The sequence below is a fragment of the Heptranchias perlo genome, chromosome 44 (assembly GCF_035084215.1).
Source record: "Heptranchias perlo isolate sHepPer1 chromosome 44, sHepPer1.hap1, whole genome shotgun sequence".
NCBI classification, from domain to species: Eukaryota; Metazoa; Chordata; class Chondrichthyes; order Hexanchiformes; family Hexanchidae; genus Heptranchias; species Heptranchias perlo.
This window is the reverse complement of record NC_090368.1, coordinates 992,277-1,016,885: the sequence shown is the minus strand read 5'-3', so window position 1 is coordinate 1,016,885 and position 24,609 is coordinate 992,277. Positions and strand designations below refer to the sequence as shown.

Sequence of the window (24,609 nt, the reverse complement as noted above, 5' to 3'; positions counted from 1 at the left end):
ACTTGAGTCAATAATTCAGGCTGACACACTGAGGGAGTGCTGCACTGTCGGAGGTGCCGTCTTTCAGACAAGACCTTAAACCGAGGCTCTGTCTGTCCTCTCACGTGGATGTAAAAGATCCCACGGCCACTATTGGAGGAAGAGCAGGGGGAGTTCTCCCCGGTGTCCTGGGGCCAATATTTATCCCTCAACCAACATCACTGAAACTGATGATCTGCTCATTATCACATTGCTGTTTGTGGGATCTTGCTGTGCGCAGATTGGCTGCCGTGTTACCTACATTCCAACAGTGAGCACTGTACCTCATTGGTTGTGAAGCCTTCGGGACATCCCCAGGTTGTGACGGGTGCGAGTCTTTCATTTTTTGATAACAAGTTCTCAAACAGTGACCACCTCACTTTAAAAAGCACTTTTATTTATTTGAGTTTATACAACACCGGGCTCCATAACCCTGGACCCTGCACTGTGGGTTATGGAGGCTCCAACTTCAGGAAGACTTCAAAGCCATGGGAAAGGGCGTTCCCTTCCTTGTCAAGCTGCACTCAGCTCCCCCGTCACACAGGCTTGAGAGGCATTAAAAACCCACTCACCCTGCAGGAGCTGGACAAACCTGCTTTAAAACCCACACATCGCTCCTGTCCCATCTCTTGGACAAAATTAATGGTCCTTGCGGCAAAACGCAACCTTAAAACACGCTGGGGTCCGTCTGCCGATCACTGCACAGGCATGTAAGGCCAGCTAAAGCTGGAACCAGACAGTAACATGTCCCTGATGAGAGTCTCGATCGGGGTCTTACCCACCAACCTCACAAAGAACAGCTGTTCAATGACTGGGGAGGAGACCACCCTCAGGGAGGGTAACCGGAGGAGCAGTTTGCCGAATCGGTTGGGCTGGTTGGGATACTGGGTGCGGCTGTAATCCTCCAGGGCGCACTGGCACTTCTCCTGCAGGCTCTCCACGTGGGCAGGATCCGAGAGACCGCAGGCATCTACAGGGAAACACACAAGGAGAAGCTTTAGATCACGGCTGGCTCCCAGTAACCAGTGTTCAACCCTCTCCATGGGCCCAGGCTCTGACCTGGCTCAGTCCCCTCGATTCTGCCCCTGGGTTCACTTCTTTCCATCAAAGAAAAAAACATTTCAATTCAAACATTACCGAAGCCTGTATTCGATTAATTCTGGGGATCTCTGGCAGGGCCAGCATTTATCGCCAATCCCTCGCTGCCTTGAGAAGGTACAGTCTCAATCCTGGCTCATTGGGGAGAGGCTCCTGATATTCCCAGTTCCTGAGGAGCAGCTCCTGATATTCCCTGTTCCTGGGGAGCATCTCCTGATATTCCCTGTTCCTGAGGAGCGGCTCTCGATATTCCCTGTTCCCGATATTCCCTGTTCCCGATATTCTCAGTTCACGGGGAGCGGCTCCTGATATTCCCTGTTCCCGGGAGCGGCTCCTGATATTCCCTGTTCCCGAGAGCGGCTCCTGATATTCCCTGTTCCTGGCGAGCGCTCCCGATATTCCCGTTTCCCGGGAGCAGCTTCCGATATTCCGGGTTCCTGGGAGCGGCTCCCAATATTCCCGGTTCCCGGGAGCAGCTTCCGATATTCCGGGTTCCCAGGGAGCAACTCCTGATATTCCGGGTTCCTGGGAGCGGCTCCCGATATTCCGGGAACGACTCCCGATATTCCCAGGGAGCAGCTCCCAATGTCCCCAAATTAAGACCATGGGTTTGTAGCTTGCTTCCACCCAGTGACCGACACAGGATGTGATATTACAATCAGCAGCATTAAACGAGCTATCGATTTGAAATCATTTCCTTTCACTTTGCCATTTGGGGTCGAGGGGCTGTATCTCCAGGCCGGGACAGCAGAAGCTCAGTGTACTGGTTTATTCTGGCTGGGAATCGCCTTAACATAATCACCCAGACACCACACGGGATAGACGGGGCTGTGATCCCAGGACACGAAGAACTGGCTCATGACTGTGTGCTGAGTGTAACAGGCTCGGGGGGAAAACAGGTGACTTTGGACCTCTCCCAAAGCTCTCCCCCACTGGGGGATCTCCTCGCCTCATGTCTGGGTCTGTTGTAGACTCATTGATGGACATTGATTGCTGTGATTAGTCACCAGCTCCACTATCATCGTATCCTGTGACTATCAGCATGGTAGAAGGTGAACCAGATGGACCTCGGTCTATTATTGTCTAGCAATCCCTATATTCCTGTATCTCAAGAATCCCAGTATGATACAGGACAGGAAGAGGCAACTCAGCCCATTGTACCTGTGGGCAGTGCCTTTGAAAGATCCAATTAGTCCCACTCCCCCATAACCCTGGAAATTTTTCCATTTCAAGTATTTATCCAATTCCCCTTTTGAAAGTTATTATTGATTCTTCTCCCACCACCCTTTCATGTAGAAATTATGCCCTGAATACCCCAGAACTGTTCGAAGATCGATTTAACCCTGTTACTGCCCAGTAACTGTGCAGGATCTGAGTTAGCTCGTTTCGAACCCTGATTATAACAGGGAAGGTTTTTTGTTAAATGAAAATGCTGTTAGGATTGAAATTTAATAGATTCTACTGATGGGGCGATGTTGATCCCAGTGTCTGGGTGCGGGGTGACAGGAAAGGCTTTTCTGCAGCACACAAAGCACTGTGGAGGGAATGAGACCCAGGGACTGCGGCCAGCTTCCACACCCTGAATCAGAATAATAGACCCAGGGACTGCGGCCAGGTTCCACACCCTGAATCAGAATAATAGACCCAGGGACTGCGGCCAGGTTCCACACCCTGAATCAGAATAATACTCCTCAACCTTTCAATAAATTCACAATTCACCAATGCATCACATGAGCTGGATCAGGGCAGAGTTAACTGGCTCACAGGATAAAGGGAATCCACAATACATTAGAATAATCGCTGACCTTAAAAACTCTTGGCTGAGAAATCCTTAATCAGTTCTGAATAAATTTCTTTGCCCACGATCTGAATAGTGGAGTTGATCAGACATATTTACAGAGGCTGCTGGGAGTGGGCGAACATTAACACAGACACATTTCAAGGCACTCATTTTAATATCAGCTCAAGGGTTCGATGGGAGGAGGAACAGAAAACAGTGGCTTTTAAACTTGTTCAGGGAAGAGGTAAGAACTCCCTGTAAATACTGACACACACTCCCGGGGACCCCCTGTAAATACTGACACACTCCCGGGGACCCCCTGTAAATACTGACACACTCCCGGGGACCCCCTGTAAATACTGACACACTCCTGGGGACCCCCTGTAAATACTGACACACTCCCGGGGACCCCCTGTAAATACTGACACACTCCGGGAGACCCCCTGTAAAGACTGACACACTCCCGGAGACCCCCTGTAAATACTGACACACTCCCGGGGACCCCCCTGTGTAAATACTGACACACTCCCGGAGACCCCCTGTAAATACTGGCACACTTCCGGAGACCCCCTGTAAATACTGACACACTCCCGGGGACCCCCTGTGAATACTGACACACTCCCGGGGACCCCCTGTAAATACTGACACACTCCCGGAGACCCCCTGTAAATATTGACACACTCCCGGGGACCCCCTGTAAATACTGACACACTCCCGGAGACCCCCTGTAAATACTGACACACTCCCGGGGACCCCCTGTAAATACTGACACATTCCCGGGGACCCCCTGTAAATACTGACACACTCCCGGGGACCCCCTGTAAATACTGACACACTCCCGGGGACCCCCTGTAAATACTGACACACTCCCGGGGACCCCCTGTAAATACTGACACACTCCCGCGGACCCCCTGTAAATACTGACACACACCCAAGGACCCCCTGTAAATACTGACACACTCCCGGGGACCCCCTGGAAATACTGACACACTCCCGGGGACCCCCTGTAAATACTGACACACTCCCGGGGACCCCCTGTAAATACTGACACACTCCCGGGGACCCCCCGTAAATACTGACACACTCCCGGGGACCCCTTGTAAATAATGACACACTCCCGGGGACCCCCTGTAAATACTGACACACTCCCGGGGACCCCCTGTAAATACTGACACACTCCCGGGGACCCCCTGTAAATACTGACACACTCCCGGGGACCCCCTGTAAATACTGACACACTCCCGGGGACCCCCTGTAAATACTGACACACTCCCGGGGACCCCCTGTAAATACTGACACACTCCTGGGGACCCCCTGTAAATACTGACACACTCCCGGGGACCCCCTGTAAATACTGACACACTCCGGGAGACCCCCTGTAAAGACTGACACACTCCCGGAGACCCCCTGTAAATACTGACACACTCCCGGGGACCCCCCTGTAAATACTGACACACTCCCGGAGACCCCCTGTAAATACTGGCACACTTCCGGAGACCCCCTGTAAATACTGACACACTCCCGGGGACCCCCTGTGAATACTGACACACTCCCGGGGACCCCCTGTAAATACTGACACACTCCCGGAGACCCCCTGTAAATATTGACACACTCCCGGGGACCCCCTGTAAATACTGACACACTCCCGGAGACCCCCTGTAAATACTGACACATTCCCGGGGACCCCCTGTAAATACTGACACACTCCCGGGGACCCCCTGTAAATACTGACACACTCCCGGGGACCCCCTGTAAATACTGACACACTCCCGGGGACCCCCTGTAAATACTGACACACTCCCGCGGACCCCCTGTAAATACTGACACACACCCAAGGACCCCCTGTAAATACTGACACACTCCCGGGGACCCCCTGGAAATACTGACACACTCCCGGGGACCCCCTGTAAATACTGACACACTCCCGGGGACCCCCTGTAAATACTGACACACTCCCGGGGACCCCCCGTAAATACTGACACACTCCCGGGGACCCCTTGTAAATAATGACACACTCCCGGGGACCCCCTGTAAATACTGACACACTCCCGGGGACCCCCTGTAAATACTGACACACTCCCGGGGACCCCCTGTAAATACTGACACACTCCCGGGGACCCCCTGTAAATACTGACACACTCCCGGGGACCCCCTGTAAATACTGACACACTCCCGGGGACCCCCTGTAAATACTGACACACTCCCGGGGACCCCCTGTAAATACTGACACACTCCCGGGGACCCCCTGTAAATACTGACACACTCCCGGGGACCCCCTGTAAATACTGACACACTCCCGGGGACCCCCTGTAAATACTGACACACTCCCGGGACCCCCTGTAAATACTGACACACTCCCGCGGACCCCCTGTAAATACTGACACACTCCCGGAGACCCCTTGTAAATACTGACACACTCCCAAGGACCCCCTGTAAATACTGACACACTCCCGGGGACCCCCTGTAAATACTGACACACTCCCGCGGACCCCCTGTAAATACTGACACACTCCCGGGGACCCCCTGTAAGTACTGACACACTCCCGGGGACCCCCTGTAAATACTGACACACTCCCGGGGACCCACTGTAAATACTGACACACTCCCGGGGACCCCCTGTAAATACTGACACACTCCCGGAGACCCCCTGTAAATACTGACACACTCCCAAGGACCCCCTGTAAATACTGACACACTCCCAAGCACCACCTGTAAATACTGACACACTCCCGGGGACCCCGTGTAAATACTGACACACTCCCGGGGAACCCCTGTAAATACTGACACACTCCCGGGGACCCCCTGTAAATACTGACACACTCCCGGGGACCCCCTGTAAATACTGACACACTCCCGGAGACCCCCTGTAAATACTGACACACTCCCAAGGACCCACTGTAAATACTGACACACTCCCGGGGACCCCCTGTAAATACTGACACACTCCCGGGGACCCCCTGTAAATACTGACACACTCCCGGGGACCCCCTGTAAATATTGACACACTCCCGAAGACCCCCTGTAAATACTGACACACTCCCGGGGACCCCCTGTAAATACTGACACACTCCCGGGGACCCCCTGTAAATACTGACACACTCCTGGGAACCCCCTGTAAATACTGACACACTCCCAGAGACCCCCTGTAAATACTGACACATTCCCGGGGACCCCCTGTAAATAATGACACATCCCAGGGACCCCCTGCAAATACTGACACACTCCCGGGGAACCCTGTAAATACTGACACACTCCCGGGGACCCCCTGTAAATACTGACACACTCCCGGGGACCCCCTGTAAATAATGACACACTCCCCGGGGACCCCCTGTAAATGCTGACACACTCCCAAGGACCCCCTGTAAATACTGACACACTCCCGGGGACCCCCTGTAAATACTGACACACTCCCGTGGACCCCCTGTAAATACTGACACACTCCCAAGGACCCCCTGTAAATACTGACACACTCCCGCGGACCCCCTGTAAATACTGACACACTCCCGGGGACCCCCTGTAAATACTGACACACTCCAGGGGACCCCCTGTAAATACTGACACACTCCCGGGGACCCCCTGTAAATACTGACACACTCCCAAGGACCCCGTGTAAATACTGACACACTCCCGGGGACCCCCTGTAAATACTGACACACTCCCGGGGACCCCCTGTAAATACTGACACACTCCCGGGGACCCCCTGTAAATATTGACACACTCCCGAAGACCCCCTGTAAATACTGACACACTCCCGGGGACCCCCTGTAAATACTGACACACTCCCGGGCACCCCCTGTAAATACTGACACACTCCCGGGGACCCCCTGTAAATACTGACACACTCCCGGGGACCCCCTGTAAATACTGACACACTCCCGGAGACCCCCTGTAAATACTGACACACTCCCGGGGACCCCCTGTAAATACTGACACACTCCCGGAGACCCCCTGTAAATAATGACACATCCCAGGGACCCCCTGCAAATACTGACACACTCCCGGGGAACCCTGTAAATACTGACACACTCCCGGGGACCCCCTGTAAATACTGACACACTCCCGGGGACCCCTGTAAATACTGACACACTCCCGGGGACCCCCTGTAAATACTGACACACTCCCGGGGACCCCCTGTAAATACTGACACACTCCCGGGGACCCCCTGTAAATACTGACACACTCCCGGGGACCCACTGTAAATACTGACACACTCCCAGGCACCCCCCGTAAATACTGACACACTCCCGGGGACCCCCTGTAAATACTGACACACTCCCGGGGACCCCCTGTAAATACTGACACATTCCCGGGGACCCCCTGTAAATAATGACACACTCCCCGGGGACCCCCTGTAAATGCTGACACACTCCCAAGGACCCCCTGTAAATACTGACACACTCCCGGGGACCCCCTGTAAATACTGACACACTCCCGGGGACCCCCTGTAAATATTGACACACTCCCGGGGACCCCCTGTAAATACTGACACACTCCCGGGGACCCCCTGTAAATACTGATACACTCCCGGGGACCCCCTGTAAATACTGACACACTCCCGGGGACCCCCTGTAAATACTGACACACTCCTGGGGACCCCCTGTAAATACTGACACACTCCCGGAGACCCCCTGTAAATACTGACACACTCCCGGGGACCCCCTGTAAATACTGACACACTCCCGGAGACCCCCTGTAAATAATGACACATCCCAGGGACCCCCTGCAAATACTGACACACTCCTGGGGAACCCTGTAAATACTGACACACTCCCGGGGACCCCCTGTAAATACTGACACACTCCCGGGGACCCCCTGTAAATACTGACACACTCCCGGGGACCCCCTGTAAATACTGACACACTCCCGGGGACCCCCTGTAAATACTGACACACTCCCGGGGACCCACTGTAAATACTGACACTCCCAGGCACCCCCCGTAAATACTGACACACTCCCGGGGACCCCCTGTAAATACTGACACATTCCCGGGGACCCCCTGTAAATAATGACACACTCCCGGGGACCCCCTGTAAATACTGACACACTCCCCGGGACCCCCTGTAAATACTGACACACTCCCGCGGACCCCCTGTAAATACTGACACACTCCCGGGGACCCCCTGTAAATACTGACACACTCCCGGGGACCCCCTGTAAATACTGACACACTCCCGGGGACCCCCTGTAAATACTGACACACTCCCGGAGACCCCATGTAAATACTGACACACTCCCAAGCACCACCTGTAAATACTGACACACTCCCAAGGACCCCCTGTAAATACTGACACACTCCCGGGGACCCCCTGTAAATACTGACACACTCCCGGGGACCCCCTGTAAATACTGACACACTCCCGGAGACCCCCTGTAAATACTGACACACTCCCAAGGACCCACTGTAAATACTGACACACACTCCCGGGGACCCCCTGTAAGTACTGACACACTCCCGGGGACCCCCTGTAAATACTGACACACTCCCGGGGACCCCCTGTAAATACTGACACACTCCCGGGGACTCCCTGTAAATACTGACACACTCCCGGGGACCCCCTGTAAATACTGATACACTCCCGGGTACCCCCTGTAAATACTGACACACTCCCGGAGATCCCCTATAAATACTGACACACTCCCGGGGACCCCCTGTAAATACTGACGCACTCCCAAGGACCCCCTGTAAATACTGACACACTCCCAAGCACCACCTGTAAATACTGACACACTCCCAAGGACCCCCTGTAAATACTGACACACTCGTGGGGACCCCCTGTAAATACTGACACACTCCCGGAGACCCCCTGTAAATACTGACACACTCCCGGGGACCCCCTGTGAATACTGACACACTCCCGGAGACCCCCTGTAAATAATGACACATCCCAGGGACCCCCTGTAAATACTGACACACTCCCGGGAACCCCTGTAAATACTGACACACTCCCGGGGACCCCCTGTAAATACTGACACACTCCCGGGGACCCCCTGTAAATACTGACACACTCCCGGGGACCCACTGTAAATACTGACACACTCCCGGGGACCCCCTGTAAATACTGACACACTCCCCGGGGACCCACTGTAAATACTGACACACTCCCGGGGACTCCCTGTAAATACTGACACACTCCCGGAGACCCCCTGTAAATACTGACACTCTCCCGGGGACCCACGGTAAATACTGACACACTCCCGGGGACCCCCTGTAAATACTGACACACTCCCGGGGACGCACGGTAAATACTGACACACTCCCGGGGACCCCCTGTAAATACTGACACACTCCCAGGCACCCCCCGTAAATACTGACACACTCCCAGGGACCCCCTGTAAATACTGACACATTCCCGGGGACCCCCTGTAAATACTGACACATTCCCGGGGACCCCCTGTAAATACTGACACACTCCCGGAGACCCCCTGTAAATACTGACACACTCCCGGGGACCCCCTGTAAATACTGACACACTCCCGGGGACTCCCTGTAAATACCGACACACTCCCCGGAGACCCCCTGTAAATACTGACACACTCGTGGGGACCCCCTGTAAATACTGACACACTCCCGGAGACCCCCTGTAAATACTGACACACTCCCGGGGACCCCCTGTGAATACTGACACACTCCCAGAGACCCCCTGTGAATAATGACACATCCCAGGGACCCCCTGTAAATACTGACACACTCCCGGGAACCCCTGTAAATACTGACACACTCCCGGGGACCCCCTGTAAATACTGACACACTCCCGGGGACCCACTGTAAATACTGACACACTCCCGGGGACCCCCTGTAAATACTGACACACTCCCCGGGGACCCACTGTAAATACCGACACACTCCCGGAGACCCCCTGGAAATACTGACACACTCCCGGGGACCCCCTGTAAATACTGACACACTCCCAGGCACCCCCCGTAAATACTGACACACTCCCGCGGACCCCCTGTAAATACTGACACACTCCCGGGGACCCCCTGTAAATACTGACACACTCCCAAGGACCCCCTGTAAATACTGACACACTCCCGGGGACCCCCTGTAAATACTGACACACTCCCGGGGACCCACTGTGAATACTGACACACTCCCGGGGACCCCCTGTAAATACTGACACACTCCCGGAGACCCCCTGTAAATACTGACACACTCCCGCGGACCCCCTGTAAATACTGACACACTCCCGGAGACCCCCTGTAAATACTGACACACTCCCGGGGACCCCCCTGTCAATACTGACACACTCCCGGGGACCCCCTGTAAATACTGACACACTCCCGGAGACCCCCTGTAAATACTGACACACTCCCGGGGCCCCCCTGTAAATACTGACACACTCCCGGAGACCCCCTGTAAATACTGACACACACTCCCGGAGACCCCCTGTAAATACTGACACACTCCCGGAGACCCCCTGTAAATACTGACACACTCCCGGGGACCCCCCGTTCTATCCTCTGTCGCCATTTCAAAAATTTGTTTTTGTTAGTGTACAAGTCACAAATGGAGAAAAATTCATGAAATCCACAATACAGGGAGGTGACGAGACTGCGGACAGTGTGCAGTATATCCACCCACGGACTGTCCTCACACTCTCTCGTTTGAAAAGCTAGGCTTTAATGAACCTCTTACTGTCCCAGATTCGTACTGACAGCTGGTCTGCAGTTCCAACATGATGTGAACACTGATTGGGTACGACTTATTTCTATTTAAATCAGAGTTATTAAATCAATCTTAAATTCTCTCGAAAAAAATCTGAATCATCTGTCACATCATTTTAGTAAAGCACCTAAATACTGATCCCCTCACATCTGACGTAACTTCCCAATCCGACTGAACCAATTCTATAAATATACCGGTCGTTTTTAAGCATTAAAATAAATCGACTGCAAGAATTTCTGTTAAATAAGTCAGTGTGTGATGTCAGGAGTAACTGGTATGATTATTAACACTCGGACTGTCTGTAAATGGGATTCGAAACCCCTCACCCCTTCCCTTCCTCGAAACAATCTCCCTCTGGAAATGCCATGCTGAAATCTTTTGGCTTGCACCCAGGTTTCGGGACAGACACATTGGGTGGGGAATAAATGGGGCCGTATTTGTGTAATTGCACCCTCCCACCGGTGGAGACACTGCAGGGCCACCCCTGGCAGGAGGGTGTGCACATTTTTGCCAGTTCTTTCCACTCTAAGTTCCTATGTCAACACCTATAATGGGAACCTCCCAAACAATCTTGTCACGGTGTGATTACACCCTCCCTACAGCACCACTACTGGCCGGAGAATATCATTACAGTGTGACAAGTTTACATAGGCAGTTTCCATTATAGATGTGGGAATTATAATGGAAATATGTAAGAATAAGGACTGAATATATGTCTTTAAAATGAGGGTTGAATTACGTCTGCACTTCCAGGTGCAATTATTCCCTGCTATGTACCTAAACACTACTCTCACTTTCACTCCTCATGAGCAATGTCATAGGAGATCGACCAGTACCCTGACTCATTTTCAGTTGCCCCATAGGGGAATGGTCTCCACATTGTGTAAAAGTTTCTCTTAACCTCTCCCTTTGTGCTCCTGGTACTGACTCCGATTAACGTCTGCTTGTTACTGATTCACCCACCAGTGGGAATGGTCTTTCACTGACGGAATGCTCTCCCGGTATATAGTGGGGTGCCCAACGCTGCGCACAGACCCGCACTGAGGCCTTGCCCATGGACTCATTGACAAACTCACCCGAGGTGAAGAGGACGATCGCTTTCAGACAGGTGAACTCTGCCGTGTCCATGTGCAGCACCTTCAACTTCTCCACCTGCTCCTGGAAGACCCGGATATGATCCATGAACGCAACCACCCGCTCTGCTGACATCGGAGAGGCGTGAAGACCGGCGGCAGCCAGGAGCGGGGCCACGTGCAGGGGCATGGAGCACTGGGCCGCGTTCAGCACAAAAAGCTCACTCCACGTCAGGCGAAGGAGCCCCACCTGGTCCGAGATCTGGAGGTCAGGGAAGAAAGGGACATTCCTGGCCCACTCCACCGCGCTGAAGAGGAGGCGGGCAGCCAGCTCGCAGATGTTCTCGATGCCCATCATGCTGTTGGGCTGGATGCACTGGCTGCCGTAGCGAGACGTCGGGTACGGTTCTGCCCGAAGCAACAGCGAGATAAAGCCGGACATGTAGGAGGGGCTGTTGAAGCCGTCGCCGTTGGTCAGGCTGTACTGTCCTGGGTTGGACTGAGAGTGAGCCAGTCTCCCTCTCTGAACTGCTGTAATAGAAACAATACAAATATGTACACATTATCCGTCAGTAAGAGGGCGCAGACAATGTACTTACCCGAGTGTCAGCTGGGGCTCAGTGGGCAGCACTCTCGTCTCTGTGGGTTCGAGCCCCTCTCCAGATACTCGAGCCCATAATCCAGGCTGAGACTTCAACAGTACTGAGGGAGGGCTGCACTGTCGGAGGGTCAGTACTGAGGGAGTGCTGCACCGTCGGAGTGTCAGTACTGAGGGAGTGCTGCACTGTCGGAGGGTCAGTACTGAGGGAGCGCTGCACTGTCGGAGGGTCAGTGCTGAGGGAGCGCTGCACTGTCGGAGGGTCAGTACTGAGGGAGCGCTGCACTGTTGGAGGGTCAGTACTGAGGGAGTGCTGCACTGTCGGTAAGTCAGTACTGAGGGAGTGCTGCACTGTCGGAGAGTCAGTACTGAGGGAGTGCTGCACTGTCGGAGGGTCAGTACTGAGGGAGTGCTGCACTGTCGGAGAGTCAGTACTGAGGGAGTGCTGCACTGTCGGAGAGTCAGTACTGAGGGAGTGCTGCACTGTCGGAGAGTCAGTACTGAGGGAGTGCTGCACTGTCGGAGAGTCAGTACTGAGGGAGTGCTGCACTGTCGGAGGGTCAGTACTGAGGGAGTGCTGCACTGTCGGAGGCGCTGACTTTTGGAAGAGACGTTAAACCAAGGCCCTGTCTGCCCTCTTCGGTGGACGTAAAAGATCCCACGGCCACTATTTTGAAGAAGAGCAGGGGCGAGTTCTCCCCGGTGTCCTGGGGCCGATATTTATCCCTCAACCAACATCACTAAAAACAGATGATCTGCTCATTATCACATTGCTGTTTGTGGGATCTTGCTGTGCACATTCAAACTTGTGCGTTTTGTTTTTGTACATACGTTTGATTGGCTGCGCTTTCTGGAGTTTGAGAGATGCATATTTAAATTTCCTTTGTCCAAATCATTTAAAAAAAAATATTTCGCAACCTGTCTTTGTTAAAATTGGGTAGTTTGTCTGAAACCATTAGAGAGAAAACTAGGCCAGAGAGGGAGACCATGGATGGTCAGTAACCAATCACTGTGTACAGATAAGCACTCAGGAACCCCGTGTCCAGTTGAGTTTACATTGCAGCTCAGTACAGCAGACAGATCTATCTCCTGCGGGAGGGCAGTTAAGGCTAGAACTACTGTAAATCTGGTAAGTACTGTTGCCACTTACCCAATTACTGGTTAATGAATCTGCTTGGCAGTTTAGTCTAACCCGCAGTCGAATGAGGTATATATTCTACTGTCTTCCAAAGTAGTGGAAGATCATCAGATGGAACATGACATTCAGTATCCTATGTACAGGGCACGTACAAATCTCCTGAACACAGCAGTCATACAGAACAAACACTCATCCAGGACAGTCTCTGAGATACTGGACCCACAACAATATTTAAAGACCCCAAAAGTGTAACAGCATTTTCCTAATCTAAGGGGGATGAATATATTTATATTCCCACCGATCTCTTTGAATGCAGTCGAACACAGGGTGTTTTCTTTTAGTAGACTATGGTTTAATACATAAATCAGAATCCACTGCACAATCCCCTAAACCTGCTGCTTGCATCTGGCCAGGGTCAATGTGAAATTCTGAGCGCCTGAAATTGAGCACAACAGGAACTCAGGAAAATGAAGAAAAAAGCTAGGCAACAAGAATCAGAGGAGAGAAACGAAGAGGAAACAGCAAGATCAGACATTAAAAAATCAGGAAGATTGGAGGAAAAATCAGTGAGACCGGAGACAAAAACCGGAGTAGGCAGAAGGCTGGAAATTATAGACCAGTTAGCCTAACATCTGTGGTGGGTAAAATTTTGGAATCTATTATTAAGGAGACAGTAGCGGAACATTTGGATAAACATAATTTAATGGGACAAAGTCAGCATGGCTTTATGAAGGGGAAGTCATGTCTGACAAATTTGCTTGAGTTCTTTGAGGACATAACGTACAGGGTGGATAAAGGGGAACCAGTGGACGTAGTGTATTTAGACTTCCAGAAGGCATTCGACAAGGTGCCACATAAAAGATTATTGCTCAAGATAAAGAATCACTGGATTGGGGGTAATATTCTGGCATGGGTGGAGGATTGGTTATCTAACAGGAAGCAGAGAGTTGGGATAAATGGTTCATTCTCGGACTGGCAACCAGTAGCCAGTGGTGTTCCGCAGGGGTCGGTGCTGGGTCCCCAACTCTTTACAATCTATATTAACGATTTGGAGGAGGGGACCGAGTGTAACATGTCAAAGTTTGCAGATGATACAAAGATGGGAGAGAAAGTGGAGAGTGAGGAGGACATAAAAAACCTACAAGGGGATATAGACAGGCTGGGTGAGTGGGCGGAGATTTGGCAGATGCAATACAATATTGGAAAATGTGAGGTTATGCACTTTGGCAGGAAAAATCAGAGAGCAAGTTATTATCTTAATGGCGAGAAACTGGAAAGTACTGCAGTACAAAGGGATCTGGGGGTCCTAGTGCAAGAAAATCAAAAAGTTAGTATGCAGGTGCAGCAGGTGATCAAGAAGGCCAACGGAATGTTGGCTTTTATTGCTGGGGGATAGAATATAAAAACAGGGAGGTATTGCTGCAGTTATATAAGGTATTGGTGAGACCGCACCTGGAATACTGCATACAGTTTTGGTCTCCATACTTAAGAAAAGACATACTTGCTCTCGAGGCAGTACAAAGAAGGTTCACTCGGTTAATCCCGGGGATGAGGGGGCGGACATATGAGGAGAGGTTGAGTAGATTGGGACTCTACTCATTGGAGTTCAGAAGAATGAGAGGCGATCTTATTGAAACATATAAGATTGTGAAGGGGCTTGATCGGGTGGATGCGGTAAGGATGTTCCCAAGGATGGGTGAAACTAGAACTAGGGGGCATAATCTTAGAATAAGGGGCTGCTCTTTCAAAACTGAGATGAGGAGAAACATCTTCACTCAGAGGGTAGTAGGTCTGTGGAATTTGCTGCCCCAGGAAGCTGTGGAAGCTACATCATTAAATAAATTTAAAACAGAAATCGACAGTTTCCTAGAAGTAAAGGGAATTCGGGGTTACGGGGAGCGGGCAGGAAATTGGACATGAATTTAGATTTGAGATTAGGATCAGATCAGCCATGATCTTATTGAATGGCGGAGCAGGCTCGAGGGGCCGATTGGCCTACTCCTGCTCCTATTTCTTATGTTCTTATGTAAAAATCAGCGAGAGCGGAGACAAAAATCAGCGACAGCAGAGACAAAAATCAGCGAGACCGGAGACAAAAATCAGCGAGAGCGGAGACAAAAATCAGCGAGAGCGGAGACAAAAATCAGGAAGATCGGAGACAAAAATCAGCGACAGCGGAGACAAAAATCAGCGACAGCGGAGACAAAAATCAGCGACAGCGGAGACAAAAATCAGCGAGAGCGGAGACATAAATCAGGAAGATCGGAGACAAAAATCAGCGAGAGCGGAGACAAAAATCAGCGAGAGCAGAGACAAAAATCAGCGAGACCGGAGACATAAATCAGGAAGATCGGAGACAAAAATCAGCGAGAGCGGAGACATAAATCAGGAAGATCGGAGACAAAAATCAGCGAGAGCGGAGACAAAAATCAGCGAGAGCAGAGACAAAAATCAGCGAGACCGGAGACATAAATCAGCGAGAGCGGAGACATAAATCAGGAAGATCGGAGACAAAAATCAGGAAGATCGGAGACAAAAATCAGCGAGAGCGGAGACATAAATCAGGAAGATCGGAGACAAAAATCAGGAAGATCGGAGACAAAAATCAGCGAGAGCGGAGACAAAAATCAGCGAGAGCGGTGACAAAAATCAGCGAGAGCGGAGACAAAAATCAGCGAGAGCAGAGACAAAAATCAGCGAGAGCGGAGACAAAAATCAGCGAAAGCGGAGACAAAAATCAGGAAGATCGGAGGAAAATTCAGCGAGAGCGGAGACAAAAATCAGCGAGAGCGGAGACAAAAATCAGCGAGAGCGGAGACAAAAATCAGAGACAGCGGAGACAAAAATCAGCGACAGCGGAGACAAAAATCAGCGAGAGCGGAGACATAAATCAGGAAGATCGGAGACAAAAATCAGTGAGAGCGGAGACAAAAATCAGGAAGATCGGAGACAAAAATCAGCGAGAGCGGAGACATAAATCAGGAAGATCGGAGACAAAAATCAGTGAGAGCGGAGACAAAAATCAGGAAGATCGGAGACAAAAATCAGCGAGAGCGGAGACAAAAATCAGCGAGACCGGAGACATAAATCAGGAAGATCGGAGATAATAATCAACAAGACAGGTTTCGCTGAAAGTGCGAATGCAGATAAATAAAGTCATAAAAAAATCAATAGAATGTTAGGTTTTATAAAGAGAGCCATCCAAGAGTAAAGTGGTGATAATAGATCTATAACATACACTGATTAGGCCACAGTCAGAGAACTGGGCGCAGTTTTGGGCGCCCCATTATAGAAAGGACATCGAAGCCATAGAGAGCATACAGAGTGGATTCACCAGGATGAGGCCAGGGATGAGAAACTATAGTTCTGAGGAGAGACGTGAGATACTGGGACTATTTCCACTGGAGAAGATAAAGCTAAAAGGATTTAATAGAGGATTATTAAAATTATGAATAGTTTTGTTCGAGCGAATAGGGAAAGTTTATTTCCTCTGGTTGTGGAGTCAGTGATAAGGGGCCATCTATTTAAAATTATAACTAAGAGTGTTAGAGGAGAAATCTCTTTACACACAGACTGCTTTACCACAGTGAGAGGTTAAGGTAGACATCCTCGCTTATTTTAAGGGCAAACTGATTAGCTATTTGAAGCAGAGGAAGATTCTGGGCTACAGGGAGAGAGCAGGGCAGTGGGATTAGTTTGGGATTGCTCTAGCAAAGGGCCAGCATAAACATAATGGACTGAATGGCCTCCTTCTGTGCTGCAAACTTCTATAGTTCTACAAAAACCAGCAAGATCAGAGACAAACTCCAAAAATCATTAATATTATTGATAAAATACAGGGCTAGAAGTGCTCTAAGAATTCCCCAGGACAGATTAACTGATACAGAATCTGTGTCACCAATTTAATTATATTTAAAGTAATTTAAAGGTTTCCTGGGGTTTATCAGTTCTGGTTATTTCTGTTTGATGGTTCGTGATAGATAGAGAGAGAAAAAGAGAGAATGGGGAGAGAAAGAGAGAGACAGAGAATGGGCACAGAGAGAAATTAGGAAAGAGAGAATGGGGAAACACAGCAAGAGAATGAGGATAGAGAAATGGGGACAGAGAGCGAAATGAGGAGACAGAAAAGGGGGAATGGGGACAGAGAGAGAGTGAAACGAGAGACAGACAGGATAAGAGGAGGCAAAAATAGAGAGAGAGGATGAGAAAAAGTAAAAGGCAAAGAATGAGAACAAGTGATGAAGATAAGGCCCATAAACCAGGACCCTGGAAGGTACCTTGGACATTGGGACCAGTTCAGGAGAAGAGTTTGAAATGCAGTGAGTGAAGGTGGATAAACACTGGCCATGTTGCCAGGAATCCTCCCAGTAACACCTCCCCTCCCCTCAGCCCAGCCTAGCCCAGGAGAGCTCTACCTTCTCGCCTCATGCCGACTTTCAGACACTTCTTGAAGCGGCAGTACTGACACTGGTTGCGGTGGTGTTGGTCAATCGGGCAGTTCCTGCTGACCCTGCAGGTGTAGCTCAGGTTTCTGCGGACACTCCTCTTGAAGAAGCTCTTGCAGCCCTCGCAGGTGAACTGTCCGTAGTGTTTGCCGCTAGACTTGTCCCCACAAACCATGCACTCCACCCCTGGCTGTTGCTGCTGCAGTTTGTCCAGTTGGGGGCTGACCTGACCCGGTGAGCAAGGCAGCAGATCCCTAGGGGATGTGCCCTTCTGCTCCTCTGTGCTGAGGTGGGGCCTGGGGGTGAGTGATGCCTCCTCAATGGGGTCTCTCCATGAATTCCTGATCATTCTGCAACCGCGCCTCCAAACTCACCCAAGAATCCTGCAGCAGGCTGAACCCTCCCAATCCCTGCTCTAGTCCCAATCCCAGCTCCAGTCCCAATTCCAGCTCCAGACCCAATCCCAGCTCTAGTCCCAATCCCTGCTCCAATCCCAGCTCTAGTCCCAATCACTGCTCCAATCCCAGCTCTAGTCCCAATCCCTGCTCCAATCCCAGCTCTAGTCCCAATCCCTGCTCCAGTCCCAGCTCTAGTCCAAATCCCTGCTCCAATCCCAGCTCCAGTCCCAATCCCTGCTCCAGTCCCAATCCCTGCTCCAATCCCAGCTCCAGTCCCAATCCCTGCTCCAGTCCCAATCCCTGCTCCAGTCCCAATCCCTGCTCCAATCCCAGCTCCAGTCCCAATCCCTGCTCCAATCCCAGCTCCAGTCCCAATCCCTGCTCCAATCCCAGCTCCAGTCCCAATTCCAGCTCCAGACCCAATCCCAGCTCTAGTCCCAATCCCTGCTCCAATCCCAACTCCAGTCCCAATCCTTGCTCCAATCCCAATCCCAGTTCTAGCCCCAGCACCTATCCTGCCCGAGTTCCCGCTCTCTATCACATTGCCCGCTCTGTTTTAATCCAGTCCCAGTCTCTGTCTCTGTCCCAGTCCCTGCCCCTCCCCCAGTCTCTTTCCCAGTCCCTGTCCCTTTCTCTCTCCCAGTCTCTGTCCCAGTCCCAGTCTCTATCCCAGTCCCAGTCTCTGTCCCTGTCCCTCTCCGAGTCCCAGTCTCTGTCCTAGTCCCTGTCCCTCTCCCTCTCCCAGTCTTTGTCCCTGTCTCTCTCCCAGTCCCTCTCCCTCTCCCAGTCTCTGTCCCTGTCTCTCTCCCAGTCTCTGTCCCTGTCTCTCTCCCAGTCCCTCTCCCTCTCCCAGTCTCTGTCCCTGTCCCTCTCCCTGTCCCTCTCCCAGTCCCTCTCCCAGTCCCTGTCCCTCTCCCAGTCTCTCTCCCAGTCTCTGTCTCTGTCCCTGTCCCAGTCCCAGTCCCTCTCCCAGTCCCTGTCCCTCTCCCAGTCTCTCTCCCAGTCCCTGTCCCTCTCCCAGTCTCTGTCCCTCTCCCAGTCCCTGTCTCTCTCCCAGTCCCTGTCCCTCTCCCAGTCTCTCTCCCAGTCTCTGTCTCTGTCCCTGTCCCAGTCCCTGTCCCTCTCCCAGTCTCTCTCCCAGTCTCTGTCTCTGTCCCTGTCCCAGTCCCTGTCCCTCTCCCAGTCTCTCTCCCAGTCTCTGTCTCTGTCCCTGTCCCAGTCCCTGTCCCTCTCCCAGTCTCTCTCCCAGTCCCTGTCCCTCTCCCAGTCCCTGTCCCTCTCCCAGTCTCTGTCCCTGTCCCAGTCCCTCTCCCTCTCCCAGTCCCTGTCCCTCTCCCAGTCTCTGTCCCAGTCCCTCTCCCTCTCCCAGTCTCTGTCCCTCTCCCTCTCCCAGTCCCTCTCCCTCTCCCAGTCCCTCTCCCTCTCCCAGTCCCGCTCCCAGTCCCGCTCCGCTCCCTCTAAATCCGGAGCAGTTCAGCAGAAAAGTGAAGATTCCGAAAATAAATTTTTGCAAAACAGAATTTTTGAAAGTTCAGGAAACAAAGTGGAGCAGGTTCACCGAGCGCGGGGCTCCGGCTCCGGCTCCGGCTCTCTCCCCGCGGAGGGTCCCGGCTCTCCCTGGTTCAATGTTCCCGGTCCTGGCCCCGATCAGTCGGGATTCCCCAGTCCGGGGCGGCTTGGATTCCGTTCAATGCTCCGATCCTCCGGTGGGGGAGAGAGAAGCGGCTCCGTGCTCACAGGCTCTGCAATCGGCTGCAGTGAGATCCGTCCGAGGGAACAGATCACAATCCAGGGGGAATAGATCACAATCCAGGGGGAATAGATCACAATCCAGGGGGAATAGATCACAATCCAGGGGGAATAGATCACAATCCAGGGGGAACAGATCACAATCCAGGGGGAATAGATCACAATCCAGGGGGAACAGATCACAATCCAGGGGGAACAGATCACAATCCAGGGGGAACAGATCACAATCCAGGGGGAACAGATCACAATCCAGGGGGAAGACTCGACCCCAGCTCGGGCGGTGCTCACACAGCGGCCGCTGATTCACGACCGGGCTGGAGTTCAGTGTGAGAGCGGCAGGAGCTGGGGGAGAGCCTGTCAGCTCAACTCACAGTGAGTGTGGACACTCCCCCTCCCTCCCTCCCTCCCTCCCACTCCCCCTCTCCTCCCTCCCTCCCCTCCCACTCCCCCTCCTCCCTCCCTCCCTCCCACTCCCCCTCTCCTCCCTCCCTCCCTCCCACTCCCCCTCTCCTCCCTCCCCTCCCTCCCACTCCCCCTCCCTCCCACTCCCCCTCTCCTCCCTCCCCCCTCTCCTCCCTCCCCACTCCCCCTCCCTCCCTCCCTCCCACTCCCCCTCCCCCTCCCTCCCTCCCTCCCTCCCACTCCCCCTCCCCCCTCCCCTCCCTCCCTCCCACACCCCCTCCCTCCCTCCCACTCTCCCACTCCCACTCTCCCACTCCCCTCCCTCCCACTCTCCCACTCCCCTCCCTCCCTCCCTCTCCCACCCTCCCTCTCCCTCCCTCCCACTCCCCCTCCCTCCCTCCCACTCCCTCCCTCCCACTCCCTCCCTCCCACTCCCCCTCCCCCCCCTCCCTCCCACTCCCCCTCCCCCTCCCTCCCTCCCACCCACCCCCCTCCCACCCACTCCCACTCCCCCTCCCTCCCTCCCACTCCCCCCTCCCCCTCCCTCCCTCCCCCTCCTCCCTCCCACTCCCCCTCCCTCCCACTCCCCCTCCCTCCCACTCCCCCTCCCTCCCCCTCCCACTCCCCCTCCCTCCCCCTCCCACTCCCCCTCCCTCCCCACTCCCACCTCTCCTCCCCCCCTCCCCCCCCACCCACCACCCACTCCCCCCCCTCCCACTCCCCCCCCCTCCCACTCCCACTCCCCCCCCTCCCACTCCCACTCCCCCCCTCCCCCTCTCCTCCCACCCACTCATCCCTCCCCCTCTCCTCCCTCCCCCTCTCCTCCCTCCCTCCCACTCCCACACCCACCCCCCCTCCCACCCACTCCCCCCCTCCCTCCCACTCCCCCTCTCCTCCCACTCCCACTCCCCCTCTCCTCCCCTCCCTCCCTCCCTCCCACTCCCACTCTCCTCCCTCCCACTCCCACTCCCCCTCTCCTCCCTCCCACTCCCACTCCCCCTCTCCTCCCTCCCACTCCCACTCCCCCTCTCCCCCTCCCTCCCTCCCCACCCACTCCCACTCCCCCTCTCCTCCCTCCCTCCCTCCCACCCACTCCCACCCCCCTCTCCTCCCTCCCCCTCCCACTCCCACTCCCCCCCTCCCACCCCACTCCCACCCCTCCCACTCCCACTCCCCCCCTCCCACTCCCACTCCCCCTCACCTACCCCACTCCCCCTCTCCTCCCTCCCACCCTCCCACCCCACTCCCCCTCCCACCCTCCCCCCCCCACTCCCACTCCCCCTCCCTCCCCCCACCCCCACTCCACCCCCCTCCCTCCCTCCCACTCCCCACTCCCCCTCTCCTCCCACCCACTCCCACTCCCCCCTCTCCTCCTCCCACTCCCACTCCCACTCCCCCTCTCCTCCCTCCCACTCCCACTCCCCCTCTCCTCCCTCCCTCCCACTCCCCCCTCTCCTCCCTCCCTCCCACTCCCACTCCCCCTCTCCTCCCTCCCACCCTCCCACTCCCCCTCTCCTCCCTCCCTCCCTCCCACTCCCCCTCTCCTCCCTCCCCTCCCACTCCCACTCCCCCTCACCTCCCCTCCCTCCCTCCCACTCCCCCTCTCCTCCCTCCCTCCCACTCCCCCTCTCCTCCCTCCCTCCCTCCCACTCCCCCTCTCCTCCCTCCCTCCCTCCCACTCCCCCTCTCCTCCCTCCCTCCCTCCCACTCCCCCTCTCCTCCCTCCCTCCCACTCCCCCTCTCCTCCCTCCGTCCCACTCCCCCTCTCCTCCCCCTCCCACTCCCCTCCCTCCCTCCCTCCCACTCCCCCTCACCTCCCTCCCACTCCCACTCCCCCTCTCCTCCCTCCCATTCCCTCCCACTCCTCCCCCCTCTCCTCCCTCCCACTCCCCCCTCTCCTCCCTCCCACTCCCCCTCTCCTCCCTCCCATTCCCTCCCTCTCCTCCCCCTCTCCTCCCTCCCACTCCCCTCTCCTCCCTCCCACTCCCCCCCACTCCCCCTCTCCTCCCTCCCACTCCCCCTCTCCTCCCTCCCACTCCCCCTCTCCTCCCTCCCACTCCCCCTCTCCTCCCTCCCACTCCCCCTCGCCTCCCTCCCACTCCCCCTCTCCTCCCTCCCACTCCCCCTCACCTCCCTCCCACTCCCCCTCTCCTCCCTCCCACTCCCCCTCTCCTCCCTCCCACTCATTCCCTCCCACTCCCCCCCACTCATTCCCTCCCACTCCCCCCCACTCATTCCCTCCCACTCCCCCCCACTCCCCCTCTCCTCCCTCCCACTCCCCCTCTCCTCCCTCCCACTCCCCCTCTCCTCCCTCCCACTCCCCCTCTCCTCCCTCCCACTCCCCCTCTCCTCCCTCCCACTCATTCCCTCCCACTCCCCCCCACTCATTCCCTCCCACTCCCCCCCACTCATTCCCTCCCACTCCCCCCCCACTCATTCCCTCCCACTCCCCCTCTCCTCCCTCCCACTCCCCCTCTCCTCCCTCCCACTCCCCCTCTCCTCCCTCCCCCTCCTCCTCCCTCCCACTCCCCCTCTCCTCCCTCCCACTCCCCCTCTCCTCCCTCCCACTCCCCCTCTCCTCCCTCCCACTCCCCCTCTCCTCCCTCCCACTCCCCCTCTCCTCCCTCCCACTCATTCCCTCCCACTCCCCCCTCTCCTCCCTCCGTCCCACTCATTCCCTCCCTCCCACTCCCCCTCTCCTCCACCCTCCCACTCCCCCTCTCCTCCCACCCTCCCACTCCCCCTCTCCTCCCACCCTCCCCACTCTCCTCCCACCCTCCGACTCCCCCTCTCCTCCCACCCTCCCACTCCTCCCACCCTCCCACTCCTCCCACTCCTCCCACCCTCCCACTCACCCTCTCTCTCCCTCACTCTACCATATCATAGTATCCAACCCTTGAATTCTGACACCTCTCTCTCCCTCCCACTCCCTCTCCTCCCACTCCCTCTCCCTCCCACTCCCTCTCCCTCTCCCTCCCCCTCCCTCTCCCTCCCCCTCCCTCTCTGTCCCCCTCCCCTCCCTCTCTCTCCCCCTCCCCCTCCCCTCCCTCTCTCTCCCCCTCCCTCTCTCTCCCCCTCTCTCACCCCCTCCCCCTCCCTCTCCCTCCCCCTCCCCCTCCCTCACCCTCCCTCCCCCTCTCTCCCCCCCCTCCCCCTCTCTCCCCCCCCCTCCCCCACCCCCTCTCTCCCCCCCCTCCCCCTCCCCCTCCCTCCCCCTCCCCCTCCCTCCCCCTCCCCCTCCCTCCCCCTCCCCCTCTCTCCCCCTCCCCCTCTCTCCCCCTCCCCCTCTCTCCCCCTCCCCCCTCTCCCCCTCCCCCTCCCCCTCCCCCTCCCTCCCCCTCACCCCTCCTCCCCCTCTCTCCCCCCCTCCCCCTCCCCCTCTCTACCCCTGCCCCTCTCTCCCCCTCCCCCTCTCTCCCCCTCCCACTCCCTCCCCCTCCCACTCCCTCCCCCTCCCACTCCCACTCCCCCTCCCACTCCCCCTCCCACTCCCACTCCCCCTCCCACTCCCCCTCCCCCTCCCACTCCCCCTCCCCCTCCCACTCCCCCTCCCACTCCTCTCCCCCTCCCACTCCCTCTCTCTCCCCCTCCCACTCCCTCTCTCTCCCCCTCCCACTCCCTCTCTCTCCCCCTCCCACTCCCTCTCCCACTCCCTCTCTCTCCCCCTCCCACTCCCTCTCTCTCCCCCTCCCTCTCTCTCCCCCTCCCACTCCCTCTCTCTCCCCCTCCCACTCCCACTCCCACTCCCTCTCCCACTCCCCTCTCTCTCCCCCTCCCTCTCTCTCCCCCTCCCACTCTCCTCTCCCACTCCCTCCCCCTCCCCCCCCCTCCCCCTCCCCCCCCCTCCCCCTCTCCCCCTCCCTCCCCCCTCCCCCTCCCTCCCCCCCCCTCCCTCCCTCCCCCTCCCCCTCCCTCCCCCTCCCTCCCTCCCCCTCCCTCTCTCTCCCCCTCCCCCTCTCTCCCCCTCCCCCTCTCTCTCCCCCTCCCTCTCTCTCCCCCTCCCTCTCTCCTCCCCCCTCTCGCTCCTCCCCCCCCCCTCTCTACCCCCCCCCTCTCTCCCCCCCCCTCTCTCTCCCCCCCCCCTCTCTCTCCCCCCCCTCTCTCCCCCCCCCCTCTCTCTCCTCCCCCCCCTCTCTCTCCCCCCCCCCTCTCTCTCCCCCCCCTCTCTCCTCCCCCCCCCTCTCTCTCCCCCTCCCTCTCTCTCCCCCTCCCACTCTCTCCCCCTCCCACTCTCTCCCCCTCCC

General features: G+C 55.5%; 1 protein-coding gene across 1 annotated transcript; it reads right to left on the bottom strand.

Annotated features, from left to right (window-relative positions):
* Positions 1 to 394: 394 nt before the first annotated feature.
* On the bottom strand, positions 395 to 19,007 carry LOC137306733 (nuclear receptor subfamily 2 group F member 1-A-like). Its single transcript, XM_067976098.1, has 3 exons — positions 17,787 to 19,007; positions 11,639 to 12,166; positions 395 to 988 (listed from the first exon to the last, which is right to left on the bottom strand). The coding sequence occupies exons 1-3, from the start codon at positions 18,163 to 18,165 to the stop codon at positions 714 to 716; spliced, it is 1,182 nt and encodes a 393-aa protein (XP_067832199.1). The 5' UTR covers positions 18,166 to 19,007; the 3' UTR covers positions 395 to 713.
* Positions 19,008 to 24,609: the final 5,602 nt, after the last annotated feature.